The following is a 20,149-nucleotide window of genomic DNA, read 5'->3' on the forward strand; positions in this document are numbered from 1 at the left end:
TTTTGCTTCTGCGCATGTGCAGAGCAGTTTTTGTTGCAGTGCGCATGTGCGCAGTGTGGCCACAAGTAAAGGGGCAGGAGTGACTGTCGGCACCCACCCCTGCTCATGCTTATGACAGTGGCAGTATCCCTGGATCATGTGATCCTCCTTTTGCGACCTTCTGACAAGCAAAGGCAATGGGGAAGCCAGATTCACTCAATGACCACGTTGCTAACTTAACAACTGCGGTGGGGGGTCCATTCAGCTTCACTGAATCACTGTGGCAAGAAAGGTCGTAAAATGGGACCAAACCTGTTTAACAACTCCCTTGCTCAGCAATAAGACATTTTGGGGCTCAGTTGTGGTTGTAAGTCAAGGACTACCTGTATGATTCCCTCACCGGTGTCTCTGAATAATGTTCTTTTCCCCTAAGACCACCACAGATGGAGACATGCAGCCAAGAAATTAAAAGAGGCTTGCTCCTGGGGAGGAAAGTGATTGCAAATCTAAACAGCCAACTAAAAAGCAGAGACATCACCCTGCCAACAAAAGTGCGTGTAGTCAAGGCTACGGTTTTCCCAGTTGCAAAGGATGGCTGTGAAGTTTGGACCGTAAGGAAGGCTAAGCGCCAAAGAATGGAGGCCTTTGAACTCAGGTGCTGGAGAAGAAGACTCCTGCACTGAGTCCTTTGGACTGCAAGGCCATCCAACCGGTCAGTCCTGGAGGAGATCAACCCTGGCTGCTCTTTAGAAGGCCAGATCCTGAAGAGGAAACTCAAAGACTTTGGCCATCTAAGGAGAAGGAAGGACTCCCTGGAGAAGAGCCTCATGCTGGGAAAGACTGAGGGCAAAAGAAGAAGGGGACAGTAGAGAATGAGGTGGCTGGATGGAGTCACCGAAGCAGTCGGCGTGAGCTTCAATGGACTCCAGAGGATGGGAGAGGACAGGAAGGCCTGGAGGAACGTGGTCCATGGGGTCACGATGGATTGGACATGACTCACACATTATCTATCTATCTATCTATCTATCTATCTATCTATCTATCTATCTATCTATCTATCTATCTATCTATCTATCTATCTATCTATCTCAAGTACTTTGGCTACCTAAGGAGAAGGAAGGACTCCCTGCAGAAGAGCCTCATGCTGGGAACGATGGAGGGCAAAAGAAGAAGGAGGGGACGGCAGAGAAGGAAGTGGCTGGATGGAGTCACTGAAGCAGTCGGCGTGAGCTTCAATGGACTCCAGGGGATGGGAGAGGACAGGAAGGCCTGGAGGAACGTGGTCCATGGGGTCGTGATGGGTTGGACACAACTTTGAAACTAACAAAAGCAGCCTTACTTGGAGCATAGAATAAAGGGGAAATGTAGAGCACACCAATTTTTCCATCCTTGCCTCGACCTTGACTTCTTGAGAAGGATGAGTAATTGTGTGTCACCAGAAAGGAAATACCTGTGTGTGTGTGTGTCTAACAGCCTCATTCATTCTTCTCCAACCTGGTGGCCTTTGGGTACATTGGCCAACTGGAAACAATGGGATTAAAAGTCCAAGTCTTTGGAGACAGCTGATGTCACCTGCCCAACAAGCTAGGATCTGTTACTTCTCTGTCTCACCTGACACCTGCTCTATATAATTTCACTCCCAGCCCAGTCAGGGTGAATCACTGCTTGTTCCTGCCCAGAAAGCTTCACCTGGTTGAATCCTGCTCCATTGTTTAACCTCTACATTTCCTGTAACCTGAGGCTGCTTCCTTCATGGTGGAGATAATTCCCCGAGTTTACAATGGAAGAAATGTCTTTTTTTAAACAAATGACTCATAATTATTGTTAGCACAAGTTGCTATGTTTACGCTTGATTGTGCAACTTCAGGTTGGTAACTATAAAGGTAGCTTACAAAGTACAATACAATACAATACAGTAGCAGAGTTGGAAGGGACCTTGGAGGTCTTCTAGTCCAACCCCCTGCCTAGGCAGGAAACCCTATACCACTTCAGACAAATGGTTATCTAATCTCTTCTTAAAACCGTTCTTCATATGTTTTAGTCTCAAGTCCCCTAATCACCTTTCTTGCTCTTCTCTGCACTCTTTCTAGAGTCTCCACCTCTTTTCTACCTCGTGGTGACCAAAACTGAATGCAGGATTCCAAGTGTGACCTTTCCAAGGCTTTGTAAAGTGGTATTAACAGTTCAGGTGATCTGGATTCTCTCCCTCTGTTGATGCAGCCTAGAACTGTGTTGGCTTTTTTGGCAGCTGCTGCACACGGCTGGCTCTTATTTAAATGGTTCTCCACTAGGACTCCAAGATCCCTCTCACGGTTACTACTGTTGAGCAAGGTGCCACCTATACTGTACCTGTGCATTTCGTTTTTCTATTCTATTCTATTCTCCAATATGTATTCTATTGTATTCTATTCTATTCTCCTATTCTATTCCATTCTATTCTGTTTTATTCCAATCTATTCTATTCTTCTATTCTATTCAATTCAATTCTATTCTCCTTTTTTTCTATTCTATTCTGTTCTATTCTTCTATTCTCCCATTCTATTTTATTCTCCAATTTCTATTCTATTCTATTCTATTCTATTCTCCTATTCTATTCTCCTATTCTACAATATCTATTCTATTTTATTCTATTCTCCTATTCTATTCTCCTATTCTACAATATCTATTCTATTCTCCTATTCTATTCTCCAATATTTATTCTATTCTATTTTCCAATATCTATTCTATTCTGTTTTGTTCTATTCTATTCTATTCTCCTATTCTATTCTCCAATATTTATTCTATTCTATTTTCCAATATCTATTCTATTCTGTTTTGTTCTATTCTATTCTATTCTATTCTCCTATTCTATTCCCCAATATCGAGTCTGTTCTATTCTGTTTTATTCTATTCTATTCTCCAATATCGATTCTGTTTTCTTCTGTTCTGTTCTATTCTCCAATATAGATTCTATTCTATTCTCCAATTTCTATTCTATTCTGTTCTGTTCTATTCTATTCTATTCCTATTCTATTCCTTTCTAAGGGCAGCTGTCAGATGTCTTGGAGATGTGTCAATGAGCCCCTGTCATGGTTGACTTGTTTTCCGCAGGCAATTGGCCCAAAGTCTCGGACGGGCGGGGGAAATTGATCCGGAAACAGAAGGCATCCTGGCAGAATATGGGGTGGACACCTCGGACTTCTCTCCGGACGTCCTGCAGTGCCTTCCGCAGAACCTCCCGTGGGCCATCCCCTCCGATGAATTTGCCAGGAGGAGAGATTTAAGGTCAGTTCCACCCCTTCGCTGGTTGGGGTCCAGTTTGGTGCAAGACACTTGGAATGCGGGATGGGTGCAGGGGGGGGGGGCGAAGGCTTTGCTTTAAGGCTGATTGCTTCGCTAAGCTCTCCTTCCCACTCCTTTCCCACCACTGGAATATTCCAGAGTCCTTTTGTAGCCAAAGGAGATGTGATAGAAGAGAATATTTGAAGCTCGCGGTTGAAATGAGGGGCCCTTGGTGCTCTCTGAGCTTGGTAGTTTTCCTGCAGATGTTTCATGACCCACCTAGGGAACATCATCAGTGCTGGAAGAGAGGGGGGATTTGGGAGGAGAAGAAGGAGGAGGAGGAGGAGGAGGAGGAGGAGGAGGAGGAGGAGATGGTGGGGTCCTCCCTGAGCTTAGTGGTTTTCTTTCAGACATTTTATGATCCAACTAGGGAACATGATCAGTGATAGGAGGGAGAGGGGTTTGCTCCCTTGCTTATAGATAAGGCATTGGTGTGCGTGTTCAGGCTGTTGTTGGCTGTAGAAGATCCAACCTTTCTTTCCTTCCTTCCTTCCTTCCTTCCTTCCTTCCTTCCTTCCTTCCTTCCTTCCTTCCTTCCTTCCTTCCTTCCCTCCCTCCCTCCCTCCCTCCCTCCCTCCATCCATCCATCCATCCATCCATCCATCCATCCTTTCTTCGTCTCTCCCTCCCTTTTTCCTTCTTCTACACCATTCCTTCCTCCTCTCCCTTCCTCCCCTTCCTCCCTCTTTCCCCTCCCTTCCTCCTCTCCCTTCCTCCCTCTTTCCCCTCCCTTCCTCCCTCTTTCCCCACCCTCTCTCCCTCCCTCCCTCTCTCCCCTCCCTCCCTTTTTCCCCTCCCTCCCTCTCTTCCTCTTTCCCCTTCCTTCCTCCCCTCCCTTCCTCCCTCTTTCCCCTCCCTTCCTCCCTCTTTCCCCTCCCTCCCTCTCCCTCCTTCCCTCTCTCCCCTCCCTTCCTCCCTCTTTCTCCTCCCTCCCTCTCTCCCTCTCTTCCTCTTTCCCCTTTCTTCCTCCCCTCCCTTCCTCCCTCTTTCCCCTCCCTTCCTCCCCTCCCTTCCTCCTTCTTTCCCCTCCCTTCCTCCCATCCTTCGCAACGAGGATGCCTTGTTCCCTTTTCCAAAGGACCCTGACAGCAGAGGCGGAATTAACCACCTGCACTTTCTCAGCCCCCAAAAGATAAAAAGCCAGAAGCTAAAAACTAGCCAGCCTTGTTGAGCCAGAGAGTTTGATGGGCCCGCCTGGTGGATGGATGGCTGTCCATGCGAAAAGCCTGTTGGGTGTTTTATCTGCCGCCCTCCGAGCACCTTGGAGGCCTTCTGAGCCTCTTCCCTGCAAGGCGGGAGGTTACGGCTGAAGGAGACAGATGAGGCCCGAAGAGAAGTTTGATTGAAATCTCAGTTCATGGCTAGAGGAGCCTGCTGCTTTCCCAGTGGGCCCAGTTAATTAACTGTTGCTTTTATAAATGAGAATCTTGAAGGAGATTCCTCCCCTCCCCCGTGGTTCGGAGCTGATTTCTTCTTCTTCTTCCTCATTTGAGAAACCTCTACGCCAGCATTGGTCAACCTTGACCCTTTGAAGATGGGTGGACTTCAACTCCCAGAATTCCCCAGCCAGCCAGTCTGCCCCCGAAAACCTCTCAGATAGATTAGGCCTGGAGAAAAGATGCGGAGACTCTAGAAAGTGCAGAGAAGAGCAACAAAGAGGATTAGGGGACTGGAGGCTAAAACATAGGAAGAACGGTTGCAGGAACTGGGCATGGCTAGTTTAATAGAATGAAGGACCAGGGGAGACAGGATAGCAGTCTTCCAATATCTCAGGGGTTGCCACAAAGAAGAGGGAGTCAAGCTATTCTCCAAAGCACCTGAAGGCAGAACAAGAAGCAATGAATGGAAACTAATCAAGGAGAGAAGCAACTTAGAACTGAGGAGAAACTTCCTGACAGTGAGAACAATTAACCAGTGGAACAGCTTCCTTCCGAAATTTGGGCTGAGAGAAGACAAGAGGAACAGGTGAGATAGATAGATAGGAAAAGACCACAATTGAGCGAAAGAAAGAAAGAAAGAAAGAAAGAAAGAAGAGGAAGAAAGAAAGTAATGAAAAAAGAGAAAGGAAGGAAGGAAGGAAGGAAGGAAGGAAGGAAGGAAGGAAGGAAGGAAGGAAGGAAGGAAGGAGAAAAGGAAAGAAATCTGTGTGGACCATGGATGGACAGAATGACATGTCTAGTTTAATGAAAAGAAGGACCAGGGGAGACAGGATAGCAGTCTTCCAATATCTCAGGGGCTACCAGAAAGAAGAGGGAGTCAAACTATTATCCAAAGCACCTGAGGGCAGAACAAGAAGCAATGGGTGGAAACTAATCAAGGAGAGAAGCAACCTGGAATTAAGGAGAAATTTCCTGACAGCGAGAACAATTAACCAGTGGAACAGCTTGCCACCAAAAATTGTGGATGCTCCATCACTGGAGGTTTTGAAGAAGAGCCTGGACAGCCACTTGTTTGAGATAGGGTCTCCTGGCTTGAGCAGGGGGCTGGCCTAGAAGACCTCCAAGGTCCCTTCCAGCTCTGTTCTGTTCTGTTTGATTCGAATTTTGGCTCCTTTCTATGCGTGCGTCTTCATTTCCAGCGCAGTTCTTCCCCGCTGCCAGTCAATTAATTTTGGAACTGCTTGAGGCTGCAGATCACGCTAGGTGGGAAGGCATTTGCGCTGGCAAGGCCGAACAGCTGGAAGAAATGGCCTCTTCTCATTACTAAGAATCTCTGCAGACTTTTAGCTACACTATTTGGGATGAGCACCTTTTGAACGGGGTGGAAGTAGGAATGGATTTCCAGAGGGGAAAAAATTGCAGACTGCAAGAAGCATTTACACCACTCAGGTGACCCTGAGGACACAAACAAATCTCCAAATAGCCTCAACGACTCTCTAAAAGGATGCAAATGACCAGCTCTCTGCAAGGAATATGAATCCTGAGGGTCACCCGAGGACACAGATAAACCTCCAAGTGGCCTCAAGGACCCTCTAAAAGGATGCAAATGACCAGCTGTCTGCAAGGAATATGAATCCTGAGGGTCACCTGAGGACACAGAGAAACCTCCAAGTGGCCTCAAGGACCCTCTAAAAGGATGCAAATGACCGGCTGTCTGCAAGGAGTATCAATCCTTCCAATCCCCACCATCCACTCAAAGCTGAAGAAGATTCTTGGATGAGAAGCAAGACGTCTTCTAAAGAAAAAATAAAATAAAACAAGAAAGTGCTTTGAAAAAAAAGCACCTTTGAGACAAGCAGGTTGTTAACTAATTGACTGCGAGGATTCATTTAACAGATATGGCAGGGAAAGTCATAAAACGGGGCAGAACTCACATAACAGATTTCTCACTTAAGAACTCTCTCACTTAGCCGCAGAAATGGTGGGCTCAGTTGTGGTTTTAACTTGAGGAATACCTGCTCAGTATTAAACGTTTCGCCCTGAATTTAGCTCTGAATAAATGGAAATGCCTCAACGTTGGACCTCTCTGAGATTCGATCTTACAGTATCTTGGTTTCTAATTTTTCCTCCTTAGCCACTAGGCAAGGGAAGTTACGGCGAAAGGGGAAACAGTATGCTCCGTCCCATATTTGAGTAGACTAGGTTGCCCTGACAGACAGGTCTCCCTGGAAAAAAACACCGTATTTTTCGGAGTATAAGATGCACCGGAGTATAAGACGCAGCAAGGTTTTGAAGAGGAACATTAAAAAAAAAAAGTTTTTGCGCTCTGCAAACCTTCCAAAAAAGGCCCATTTTTTCGCAAAAATGGGCCCATTTTCCCCCTCCCCAAAAAGGCATAAATAGCCTTTAGGCAGCTTGCAGAGTACTCCGGGGGGCGGGGAGCAAAAAAACATGTGTGCATGACCAGTGCTCCCCCCCTATTTTTTGCATGATTGTTTCGCCCTCCCCAGGCTCTAGAGGCTTTATAGGAGCCCGGGGAGGGCGAAAACAGCCTCTCTCCTGTCCCCCCCCAAGGCACCCCCCCAGAGACTTCAGGAGCTTCCCTGACACCTCAGGAGCACAAAAAACCAGCCTTATAGGCAAACTGGAAGCAAAAAAACCGGCTTGTTTTTCACAAAAAGTGGCCCTTTTTTTCATTAAAAAAGGGGCATGGATAGTCGCTAGGAAGCTTATAGAGTGCTCCTGGGGGTGTAAAATGGAGCAAAAACCTGGCCGTTTTTTGCTCATTTCTGCCCTCCTCATCCCCCAGGAGCTCTCTAAAAGCTTCCTACAAGCTATGTACGGGCATTTTGGTGAACTTGGCGGGGTTTCGGGAGGCAAAAAATGCTGTATTTGAGGGGGAAAGGTGCGTCTTATACTCCGAAAAATATGGTGATCTTCCCCCTGGTACAACTGACAAAGTGAGGAGAGCCCGTGGCTAGAGGTTAATACATCTGCCTAATATGCAAGTGCCTGGGTTCGAATCCCAGAAGGGCATGGCTAGCTCAGTGATGGCGATCCTTTTTGGCACCGAGTGCCGAAAAGATTGTGCGGAAACATGTGTGTGTACGCGCTTCTGCGCTCTGGAAAAGCGCAACTTCCGGGTTCTAGTGCACATGCATGCTCATTGATCAGCTGGACAGTGCACATGCACAGGCTGGTATTCGCCACTGACGTACGGGCAAAGGGATCGTTCTCTGGAAAAGCCGAATCTCTGGGTTCCGGCACGCATGTGCACACCGGTTTTCGGCACTGCCACACGCACGAAGGACAGCCGATCGCTGCGCGCACGTGCGCGCCAGAAACCCAGGAGACAAACAGGCAAGGCTGCACGTGCCATGTGACATGGCTTTGTGTGCCACTTTGGCATCGGTTCGCCATCACGGGGCTGACTGATGAGAGCTAAATATCTTGAAATAGATCTATACTAGTCCCCCTTTATTTCTTTGTCGGTAAAAATTTAAATTTAACACTGGGCAAGGAGTCTCCAAATCTGGCAACTTTAAGACTTGTGTGACTTCAACTCCCAGAATTTCCCCAGCCAGCCATGGGGAAGTCCTCACAGGCTTATTATTCTGGGGTTATTCTGGGAGTCGAAGTCTTGCGTGTCTTAAAATGCGAAAAAGTTGGGAAACACCAAGATATAGAGAGACAGATAAGAAATCTCTTCTTCATGGCGTCTTATTTTATTTTTTGGTGCTCGGCTAAGTTTTTTTCTTCTTTTTTCCTTCTTGCAGGAAAGAATGCATCTTCACCATTGACCCATCCACGGCCAAGGATCTGGACGATGCTCTGTCTTGCAAGCCACTTTCAGACGGTAGGATGATACCTCTGAAATATTTCATGTACGGCTGCTGCCATATACTGTTCAAAGGCCTTTATACCGGAAACTGAGATTTTGCATGGAGGATTTAACGCACATGGGGGGTGAGGGCGATGCGGTGTATTTAACGCATGGAGTAGTTAACACATGGAGTATTTAACTCAGGGAGTATTTAACGGATGGTGTATTTAATGGATGGTATATTTAACGGATGGTGTAATTAATGGATGGTGTAATTAATGGATGGTGTATTTAACAGATGGAGTATTTAAAGGAAGGTTGCGGTATATTTAACAGATGGAGTATTTAACGGATGAGTATTTAACATATGTATTTAAAGGAAGGTTGTGGTATATTTAACGGATGGAGTATTTAACGGATGAGTATTTAACATATGATGTATTTAACGCATGGAGTATTTAACAGATGGAGTATTTAACGGATGATGTAATTAATGGATAGTGTATTTAACGGATGGTGTAATTAACGGATGGTGTATTTAATGGGTGGTGTAATTAACGGATGGAGTATTTAACGGATGGAGTATTTAACGGATGGAGTATTTAACGGATGGAGTATTTAACGGATGGTGTATTTAACGGATGGTGTATTTAACGCATGGAGTATTTAACGCATGGAGTATTTAACAGATGGAGTATTTAACGGATGGAGTATTTAACACATGGAGTATTTAACAGATGGTGTATTTAACAGATGGAGTATTGAACGGATGGTAGCGGTATATTTAACGGATGGAGTATTTAGCAGATGGTGTATTTAATGGATGGAATATTTAACGGATGGTGTATTTAACGGTTGAGTATTTAACGGATGGTGTATTTAATGGATGGAGTATTTAACAGATGGTATAATTAACGGATGGTGCAATTAATGTATGGTATATTTAACAGATGGAGTATTTAACGGATGGTTGCAGTATATTTAATGGCTGGAGTATTTAATGGGATAGGGACATGGTGGCTCAGTGGCTAAGACACTCTCTTTTTTCTTTTTTCATTATTTTCTTTCTTCCTCTTTCTTCCTTCTCCCTCCCTCCCTCCCTCCCTCCCTCCCTCCCTCCCTCCCTTCCTTCCTTCCTTCCTTCCTTCTTTCTTTTACTCAATTGTGGTCTTTTCCTCTCTATCTATCCCACCTGTTCCTCTTGTCTTCTCTCAGCCCAAATTTCAAAAGGAAGCTGTTCCACTGATTAATTGTTCTCACTGTCAGGAAATTTCTCCTTAATTCCAAGTTGCTTCTCTCCTTGATTAGTTTCCACCCATTGCTTCTTGTTCTGCTCTCAGGTGCCTTGGAGAATAGCTTGACTCCCTCTTCTTTGTGGCAACCCCTGAGATATTGGAAGACTGATATCATGTCTCCCCTAATCCTTCTTTTCTCTAAGTCAGTTGTTGCAATGAAATACGACTTAACGACCATTTGTTTAGTGACCAGTGAAAGTTACCATGGCACTGAAAAAAAAGACTGGTCAAGGACCAGTCCTCTCTCTTACAACTGTGGCACTATCCCCATAGTCTGGTGATCCAAATTTGGACACTTGGCAACCAGCATGGACTTCAATATGAGCCAGCCATGTGCAGCAGCTGCCAAGAAAGCCAACACAGTTCTAGGCTTCAACAGAGGGAGAGAATCAAGATCACGTGAAGCGTTAATACCACTTTATAAGGCCTTGGTAAGGCCACACTTGGAATACGGCATTCAGTTTTGGTCACCACGATGTAGAAAAGATGTGGAGACTCTAGAAAGAGTGCAGAGAAGAGCAAGAAAGAGGATTAGGGGACTGGAGACTAAAACACATGAAGAACGGTTGCAGGAACTGGGTATGTCTAGTTGAATGAAAAGAAGGACCAGGGGAGACATGATAGCAGTCTTCCAATATCTCAGGGGTTGCCCCAAAGAAGAGGCAGTCAAGCTATTCTCCAAGGCACCTGAGGGCAGAACAAGAAGCAATGGGTGGAAACTAATCAAGGAGAGAAGCAACTTAGAACTGAGGAGAAACTTCCTGACAGTGAGAACAATTAACCAGTGGAACAGCTTCCTTCTGAAATTTGGGCTGAGAGAAGACAAGAGGAACAGGTGGGATAGATAGATAGGAAAAGACCACAATTGAGCGAAAGAAAGAAAGAAAGAAAGAAGAGGAAGAAAAAAAGTAATGAAAAAAGAGAAAGGAAGGAAGGAAGGAAGGAAGGAAGGAAGGAAGGAAGGAAGGAAGGAAGGAAGGAAGGAAGGAAGGAAGGAAGGAAGGAAGGAGAAAAGGAAAGAAAACTGTGTGGACCATGGATGGACAGAATGACATGTCCAGTTTAATGAAAAGAAGGATTAGGGGAGACATGATAGCAGTCTTCCAATATCTCAGGGGTTGCCACAAAGAAGAGGGAGTCAAACTATTCTTCAAGACACCTGAGGGTAGAACAAGAAGCAATGGGTGGAAACTAATCAAGGAGGGAAGCAACCTAGAACTAAGGAGAAATTTCCTGACAGTGAGGACAATTAACCAGTGGAACAGCTTGACACCAGGCATTTTGGGTGCTCCATCACTGGAGGTTTTTAAGAAGAGACTGGACAGCCAATTGTCTGGAATGGTAGATGGCCTTGATGGCAAACCTGTGGCGCAGATGGCACGCAGAGCCCTCTCTCTGGGTACACCAGCCGTTTCCCCAGCCCAACTAGCGTGTGCCTCCTGTCGGCCAGCTGGTCTCTGGGTCTTGGCCACGCATGTGCGAGATGCATCCGCAAAGGGGGGGGGGGGCGTTTGCGTTGCATTTTGGGGCCTCGCACGACGCCCCCGTGCTCTGCTATGGCTTCCAGGTTGGTGCAAGAGGCTTCCAGGCCCAAAACGGGGCATCTGCCCCCCCCCACCCTCACCCCATTTTGGCACCAACCTGGAAGCCATAAATGCGGGGGGGTGTCACATGTGCATGCGCAGGGAAGGGGGGCAGGGGAGCGCAGGGGGGGGGGAGCAGCACACGATGACAAAAAAGTTAGCCATCACTGGTACAGGGGGTGGGACTAGATGACCTCCAAGGTCCCTCCCAACTCTTGTTATTCTAACTTTTCTAATTTTTTTCCCCCCTCCGGGAAACAACTTTTATCACCAAGGGGACTTTCTTCTTCTTCTTCTTCTTCTTCTTCTTCTTCTTCTTCTTCTTCTTCTTCTTCTTCTTCTTCTTCTTCTTCTTCTTCTTCTTCTTCTTCTTCTTCTTCTCTCCTCCTCCCCTTCTTCTTCTTCTTCTTCTTCTTCTTCTTCTTCTCCTTCTCCTTCTCCTTCTCCTCCTCCTCCCCTCTCTTCTTCTTCTTCTTCTTCTTCTTCTTCTTCTTCTTCTTCTCCTTCTCCTCCTCCTCCTCCCCTTCTTCTTCTTCTTCTTCTTTCTTCTTCTTCTTCCTTTCTCCTTCTCCTTCTCCTCCCTTTCTTCTTCTTCTTCTTCTCCTTCTCCTTCTACTTCTCCTTCTCCTCCTCCTCCTCCTCCTCCCCTTCTTCTTCTTCTTCTTCTTCTTCTTCTTCTTCTTCTTCTTCTTCTTCTTCTTCTTCTTCTTCTTCTTCTTCTCCTCCTTCTCCTTCTCCTTCTCCTCCTCCTCCTCCTCCTCCCCTTCTTCTTCTTCTTCTTCTTCTTCTTCTTCTTCTTCTTCTTCTTCTTCTTCTCCTTCTTCTGCCTTTTCTTTCCGTCCTAATGCTTCACCGAAATCTACTCCTCGGCGATTTCTCCCAGCGAGTTCTTTAGCCTCTAAATTTCCAATTTGCGAAGACAGTCGGGGGTGCCACTTCCCATTTTTGTAAACTCGGAGGGCGGTTCATTTCCTGGTCGAATTAGCCCCCTCGGATGGCGCACGGAAGAGTCATAAAAACAGCTGGCGGTGGTGATTTGGCCAGAAATGGCCTTTCTCTCTCTCTCTCTCTTTCTCTCTCTCTCTCCCTTCATCTCTTTGGCTCAGCGAGACTCGGTGTTGAGTGGAGGCTTTAGACCGGCAGCCAAGTTCAAGAAAGTTTGTCCCCGTTGTAACTTCTCCGTTGCCTCCTCTTTCCTCCCCCCCTTCTTTCCCCTTGTATGTGGAGAGAGAGGGGAGGAAGGAGGGGAGGGAGGGAGAAATTTGATCTTCACACAACTACAGAATTTGCCTGTGAGTTTTTAAACTGCTTGCCTTTGTGGGATTTTTTTGGAGGGGGAGGGAAGCGGATGGGGGGAATTTCTGAATTTTGCTGGCTGGCTTGGAGAATGAGGTCTGAGGCTAAAAACTCTTGCTCAAGGTGACCGAGTTGCATTCACAGAGGGATGCAATCGAGATCAAGGGAGGCACTACTACTGCTCTACAAAGCCTTAGTAAAGCCACACTTGGAATATTGCATCCGGTTTTGGTCGCCACACTATAAAAAAAGATGTGGAGACTCTAGCAAGAGTGCAGAGAAGAGCAGAAGAAAAGAAACTTTTGAAGAGCAGAAAGATTTGGCTGGCAAATTAGATTGGCCTGCTTCAAATGGAATAGAATAGAATATGAATGAAATTCAGAGGTGAAAAGAGTCAGGTTCTACATTTAGGCAAGAAAAACGAAATGCACAGGTACAGAATAGGTGGTACCTTGCTCAATAGTAGTAACTGTGAGATGGATCTTGGAGTCCTAGTGGAGAACCATTTAAATAGGAGCCAGCCGTGGGCAGCAGCTGCCAAAAAAGCCAACACAGTTCTTGGCTGCATCAACAGAGGGAGAGAATCAAGATCACGTGAAGGGTTAATACCACTTTATAAGGTCTTGGTAAGGCCAAACTTGGAATCCTGCATTCAGTTTTGGTCACCACGATGCAGAAAAGATGTGGAGACTCTGGAAAGAGTGCAGAGAAGAGCAACAAAGAGGATTAGGGGACTGGAGACTAAAACATATGAAGAACGGTTGCAGGAACTGGGGATGTCTAGTTTAATGAAAAGAAGGACCAGGGGAGACAGGATAGCAGTCTTCCAATATCTCAGGGGTTGCCACAAAGAAGAGGGAGTCAAACTATTCTCCAAGGCACCTGAGGGCAGAACAAGAAGCAATGGGTGGAAACTAATCAAGGAGAGAAGCAACTTAGAATTGAGGAGAAATTTCCTGACAGTGAGAACAATTAATCAGTGGAACAGAAGTTGCCTCCAGAAGTTGTGAATGCCCCAACACTGGAGGTTTTTAAGAAGAGATCGAGCTGCCATTTGTCTGAGGGGCTAGGGGGTATCAAACTCACACTGTCATGGCAGCGTCACATGACGTATCGGGACTCTTCCCCCCCCCTTTGCTAAACTGGGCGTGGCCAGCTTGTACCGCATCCTGCCCGTGTGCCGGGAGTTTGACAACCCTGGCGTAGGCTCTTCTGCAAAATGCCGAGGGCTGAACGAGAAGACCTCGGAGGTCCCTTCCAACTCGTGTTCCTCGGTCCTCCTCACACCCATCGGAAGAAAGCAGCTCAAAAGAAAAGAGCAAGCCCCCCTTTTGAGCCTGACCTTAACAAGCCAGGTCCCTCCGTTATCCTTTGATCTACACTCAGTTGCTCTTGGCCTGCCTTCACCCCACTGCTCCCCCCCCCACCCTGCTTGCTAAGCCCTGGCTCGCTCCGCTTGGAAGCGGCCCTGCAGTTTTTCCTATCTGCCTTTGTGGAATCCCGTCATATTTCCGCCCTTAAGTCAGATCCCGAGGAGGACGACGTCGGCGGCGTTCTCCAGCTGCCCAGCACCCCGTGTGCTTGTTTCGTCAGGCGGTGAAATATTTACAAGCGCGGAGAGCTGGCGAATCGCAGGTACTGGATGTACTTGCGTGGGCCTCCTGGGAACGGAGCCATTCGCCGTCTTCCAGGGGCTGCGGCAGAATATACGGGATGCGCTAGCTGTCCCGGCCGCCGCACCTTGTCGCTTTGCACATGTGTCGTAGCCACCGCAAGTTAAAAAAACAACAACCCACCTCTTCTTTGTCAGGGGCTTTGAGGCCACGCCGGTGCCATGGGTGATTTCCCAGGCTTAAGTTGCTGCTGGCAAGCGGCTTTGGAGGGGCTGGATCCCTGGTTTGTTTTGCAACGGGAAACCTGTTTCATAACGGATTTGAGAAATCCCGAGGCCTGATTTATTAACTGTTGGGGATGTAGCCTAAGCTGCCAGCCCTAACCTGGATTTCAGCTGATAACGCCTGGAGGACGGACTTAAATCTGCAAGTCCCCGGCTGGATAAGGTTCTGGAAGACTTGCAACATGGGTCTCCCGAGGCCATTCTTGCTTTTCTCCTTTGGGCAGAGGATGGTTCCTACCAGTTCGCACCAGTTCGGTAGAACCGGTTCGTCAAATCTACCGAACCGGTTAGAAGAGGTTCCACCAGTGGACCCGGAAAGCAGGCCACCATCTACAGAAGAGGTTCCAATTTTTTTTGAAAACCCACCACTGACACACAAACACACAGACAGACAGACAGACAGACAGACTCACACAGAGAGAGAAAGAGAAAGAAAGGAAGAAGGAAACAAATAAAAAAAGAAAGAAAGAAAGAAAAAGTGAGAGAGAGATGAAAGGAAAAAAGGAAAAAGGGACAGAGAGACAAAAGGAAGGAGAGAGAGAGAGAGAGAGAGAGAGACAGAGACAGAGAGAGAGACAGAGAGACAGAGAGAGAACACATGGCTGGCAAGCCACTCCCACCAGGTCACATGGCCAGCAAGCCACTCCACAAAGGAGGCCACACCCACAGAGTAGGTTCGAAATTTTTTTGAAACCCACCACTGACACACACACACACACACACACACACACACACACACAGACTCACACAGAGAGAGAAAGAGAAAGAAAGGAAGGAAGGAAGAAAGAAAGAAAGAAAGAAAGATAGAAAGAAAAAAGAAAGAAAAAGAGAGAGATATGAAAGAAATAAAAGGAAAAAGGGACAGAGAGGCAAAAGGAAAGAAACACACACAGAGAAAGAGAGAGAGAGAGAGAGAGAACACATAGCCGGCAAGCCACTCCCACCAGGTCACATGGCCAGCAAGCCACTCCCACAAAGGAGGCCACACCCACAGAGTAGGTTCGAAAATTTTTTGAAACCCACCACTGACACACACACACACACACACACACACACAGAGAGAGAGAGAGAGAGAGAGAGAAAGAAAGAAAGAAAGAAAGAAAGAAAGAAAGAAAAAGAGAGAGATATGAAAGAAAAAAAGGAAAAAGGGACAGAGAGGCAAAAGGAAAGAGAGAGAGAGAGAGAGAACACATGGCCGGCAAGCCACTCCCACCAGGTCACATGGCCAGCAAGCCACTCCCACAAAGGAGGCCACACCCACAGAGTAGGTTCGAAATTTTTTTGAAACCCACCACTGCCTTTTGATGTTTGTTTTTGCCGCTTGAGGTCCCATCCTGCTAATCACCTGGGATCGAAAGGTCTCCATGAACAGATGCTGACGGTCAGGCACCACGTGATGTTCTCAGTTGCCTTCCCATTCAATCAGAAGAGAGCAGCGAAGGTCGTAAATTGGGGTGGGGTGGGGCTCTTCCTTGGTCGTAAGTCGAGAACCGCCTGCGTCGGCCGATGGACTGGTAAAGAAAACCTGGAAAAGTCCAGTCGAAGAGCCAAGGTGGCGCAGTGGTTAAATGCAGCACTGCAGGCTACTGCTAGATCAGCAGTTCAGCGGTTCAAATCTCACCGGCTCAGGGTTGACTCAGCCTTCCATCCTTCCGAGGTGGGTAAAATGAGGACCCAGATTGTTGGGGGCGATATGCTGACTCTCTGTAAACCGCTTAGAGAGGCCTGAAAGGCCTATGAAGCGGTATATAAGTCTACTGCTATATTGCTATTGCTATAAGTCTTAAAAAGAAGCTTGAATGCAGCTTTCCCATCTCTCCTTCCAACTACGAGCATCTCTCTGCCCCTGGAACGCTAATTGAAAACGAAAGGAAGTGTGTGTATGACTTGCAATCTCACGCGCAATTGAAAAGTTCCTCTCGTCCTTGCCCAAGAAATGTCAGCGTGGTTCTCTTTCAAAAAGCTAAGGAGCTGACGCTCGAAGCCTGCCGTATCTTGAGGTCCAGCGACCGGTGCCAGGAGCAAAAACCGTGCTCAGATAGATATTTGTAGGAACAGGGTGCCCCTGTCCCCCCGTCTTCGGTCCAGAGGTTTGAAATCGGTAGCCGAGCTCGGCTGTTTGCCAATAAATAAATAAATGCATAAATCTTCTCTCTCTCCACCACCACCACCCCGTCCCCTGGCCCTTGCTTTAGCAAATGGTTTACAGTTATAACCCTGCTGTGGAGTGTCAAAACCTTTGATAATGTACTGTCAAATATTGAAGATGTTCGGTGTATCTTTTTTCTTTAATAATTTTTTTAAATATTTTCATGCAAGTAACCACAAGTATACCGTTACATCTTAGCAAACATTATTTTGTTTTATCCAATATTATATCAATTTGTCTTACCCTCAAACCACAGCAACTATAATTTGCTCTTCCATTTTCCATGGACCATATTATACCCTATCCACTGCCATCCTGGCTCCTCTTCCTCTCTCCTCCTCCCTACCTCCTTTCTCCCCTCTACTATCCCTCTCTTCTCTACTTCCCCTTCCTCTCTCCTTCTCTCTCCTCTTTCCACTCCTTCTTTCTGTCCTCCTCTTCCCCGCTAGCCTCCTTTCTTCCCTATACTATCCCTCTCTTCTCTACTTCCCCTTCTTCTTTCTCTCTCCTCTTTCCACTCCTTCTTTCTCTCCTCCTCTTCCCCTCTCTACCCTCCTTTCCTCCCTATACTATCCCTCTCTTCTCTACTTCCCCTTCTTCTCCCTCCTCTTTCCACTCCTTCTTTCTCTTCCCCCTCTATCCTCCTTTCTTCCCTATACTATCCCTCTCTTCTCTACTTCCCCTTCCTCTCTCCTTCTCCCTCCTCTTTCCACTCCTTCTTTCTCTTCCCCCTCTCCCCTCCTTTCTTCCCTATACTATCCCTCTCTTCTCTACTCCCCCGTCTTCTTCTCTCTCCTCTTTCCACTCCTTCTTTCGCTCCTCCTCTTCCCCCCTCTTCCCTCTACCTTCCTCTTTTCTACTTCCCCTTCCTCTCTCCTTCTCCTCTCTCCTCTTTCCTCTCCTTCTTTCTCTCCTCCTCTTCTCCTCCTTTTCCACCCTCCTTTCTTCCTTCTACCATCCCTCTCTTCTCTACTTCCCCTTCCTCTCTCCTTATCCTCTCTCCTCTTTCTACTCCTTCTCTCTTTTCCTCCCTCCTACTTCCTTCTCTCCTCTCCCTTCTCTTCCTCCTTTCCTCACCCCCCCCGTCTCCCTTCCATTCTCTCTAGTTAATTTACATTGTGTATTTCTGCGTCTAAGCAAATTCCATTTAATATTGACGGTATTAATAATTGGCGTCCAATAAACATCTTTCATCATAATGATTTTACATACATCCTCCTTTTAAAAGTATACATATATAACTATTCCATTCTTATTCCTCCTCCCCCACCCCCACCCCCCAAAAGCATATTTTTTGGCCAAAGTGTGGGCTGGATTCATGTTTCCAGCTATTCTCATGATAATGTAACATAGCTAAACATTGTTAAGCGCCCAGAATTTTTAAATCTCTTGTTATAACCTCTGTGTATTTTTGAGGTCTTCTAGTCCAGCCCCCTGCTCAAGCAGGATGCCTTATACAATTTCAGACAAGTGACTTTCCAGTCCCTTCTTGAAAACCTCCAGAGATGGAGCATTCACAACTTTAGGATCTCTATTTAGAATAGAATAGAAGTGGAAGGGACCTTGGAGGTCTTCTAGTCCAACCCCCTGCTCAAGCAGGACCACCTTATACAATTTCAAACAAGTGACTTTCGAGTCCCTTCTTGAAAACCTCCAGAGATGGAGCATTCACAACTTTAGGATCTCTATTTAGAATAGAATAGAAGTGGAAGGGACCTTGGAGGTCTTCTAGTCCAGCCCCCTGCTCAGGCAGGACACCTTATACAATTTCAGACAAGTGACTTTCCAGTCTCTTCTTGAAAACCTCCAGTGTTGGAGTGCCCACGATTTCTCAACGCGAGCTGTTCCTTCCTCCATCCGTCATGTATCTTTTTTTACCTATCTCGGAATCATAGAATCTCAGGGCTGGAAATCTTCTTGTATACCCCCTGTCAATCAAGAGACCCATATACCAGTGAGGGTGAACCTTTTCGGCACCGAGTGCCTGAACTGGAATGTGCGTGCATGTGCGTATGCTGGAGCACAGGAAACCTGAAGACCAGCTGGCCAGTGCGTGCATGCCTGTATTTCGCCTGTTTTCTTGACTGTTTTCAGCCTGTTTTCCAAGCTGTTTCCCGGGCCGTTTTCTGGCTGTTCCTCAGCCGAAAAACACCCTGAAAATGTGCCTGGAAAACAGCCTGCTTTTTGACCCATTTTGGGACTGTTTTCAGGCCATTTTCCAAGCTGTTTCTTGGGCCGTTTTTTGGCCCAAAAACAGCCCCCCAAAACAGCCTGTTCTTTGGGCGGTTTGGGATGGTTTTAAGGCCGTTTTTCGGCACTCCAGTGCCCGTGAAGACCAGCTGTCCGGTGCACATGTGCGCCAGAAACCACAAGAGCAGCTGCTGATGGCGCGCGCGCCCATAGAGAGGACTACCTGTATGGCTAGAGTCGGATTTCAGATAACTAAGCAGGCTTGTGAGGCGTGCACCTCATTGGTGAATGTGATTTATGACACAGACTGAGGAGAGGGAGGAAACGGGGGTAAAGTTCAGCCATAATTAAAATGAGATCAGATCTGACTGCAGTAGGGGATTGCTGAAATGGTGTTCCTAATAAATGACTGGATTACTTTTGAAACTTGGCTCGAGGCTCCTGAATTAATTAGGGCATCGTTTGGAAACCTGACACCGTACCGTTCGGAAGGTTTTTTGCTTCTTAGAGCTTAGATTATAATGGTGTCTTCCAAGCCCAGAAGATTTCGGCTTTATTTGTTTGCCTTGGGGAAGGGGAAAAAAAAGTGGATTTAAATCCCATTGTAGTCCTTTCCATCCCAGTTCTTTCTCACGCTGTTCCCTGAACTTCAAAGTCTCTTTCTTAAATCTTACAAGTGAACTTTTCGATGGCTGTTTCTGGCGGTTTCTTTGGCAGAGGATGAACAAATGAAAGGGCAGCCTTCCCCCCCGTCTTTTCTTCATTTCACCCCCACTTTTTCTGTAATAAAAAGAAAATGGACATCCCTGGGCCGCTGCTGTTTTGCGGAGGTGAGATCATCAGTGAAAAAGTTGAAATCTCAGCTTGCTCCGAGATTCGCCTAGGTGTGCGTTGTTGAAATCATTCCTCATTTCTGTTGTACCCCAAGCTTCGAGTTAACACGCTCCAACTTGAAAAAAAAGATCAGACCCATTGATGTAAAGAGTTCGGGGGTTTTTTTGCCCCCCCCCCCGGCGTGTAGAAATGAGCAAACCCTCTGTGTAATTTGGACCAGTCCAAGAAGAAACGGACTGATGAAGTTTGAAATTTAGAAAAATATAGAATGACAGAGCTGCAAAGGTACCTTGGAGGTCATCTAGTCCAGCCCCCTCCTCAAGCAGGCGACCCCAGAATCAGAATAGAGCTGGAAAGGGACCTTGGGGGTCATCTAGTCCAGCCCCCTTCTCAACAGGAGAAC

At 46.7% G+C, this 20,149-nt stretch overlaps 1 protein-coding gene across 1 annotated transcript in view; it reads left to right on the forward strand.

Moving 5' to 3' along the window:
* Nucleotides 1-20,149, forward strand: part of DIS3L2 (DIS3 like 3'-5' exoribonuclease 2) — a 217,979-nt gene that overhangs the window by 114,143 nt on the left and 83,687 nt on the right. The window contains exons 10-11 of the mRNA XM_087725075.1: nucleotides 3,070-3,243; nucleotides 8,456-8,535. Of these exons, the coding sequence (XP_087581201.1) occupies nucleotides 3,070-3,243; nucleotides 8,456-8,535 (254 nt within the window). The remainder of the gene's footprint in view (nucleotides 1-3,069; nucleotides 3,244-8,455; nucleotides 8,536-20,149) is intronic.

This window comes from Thamnophis sirtalis, unplaced genomic scaffold (genome assembly GCF_051295495.1).
Source record: "Thamnophis sirtalis isolate CommonGarterSnake01/CBP01778 unplaced genomic scaffold, rThaSir2_p1.2 scaffold_11, whole genome shotgun sequence".
Lineage (NCBI taxonomy): Eukaryota > Metazoa > Chordata > Lepidosauria > Squamata > Natricidae > Thamnophis > Thamnophis sirtalis.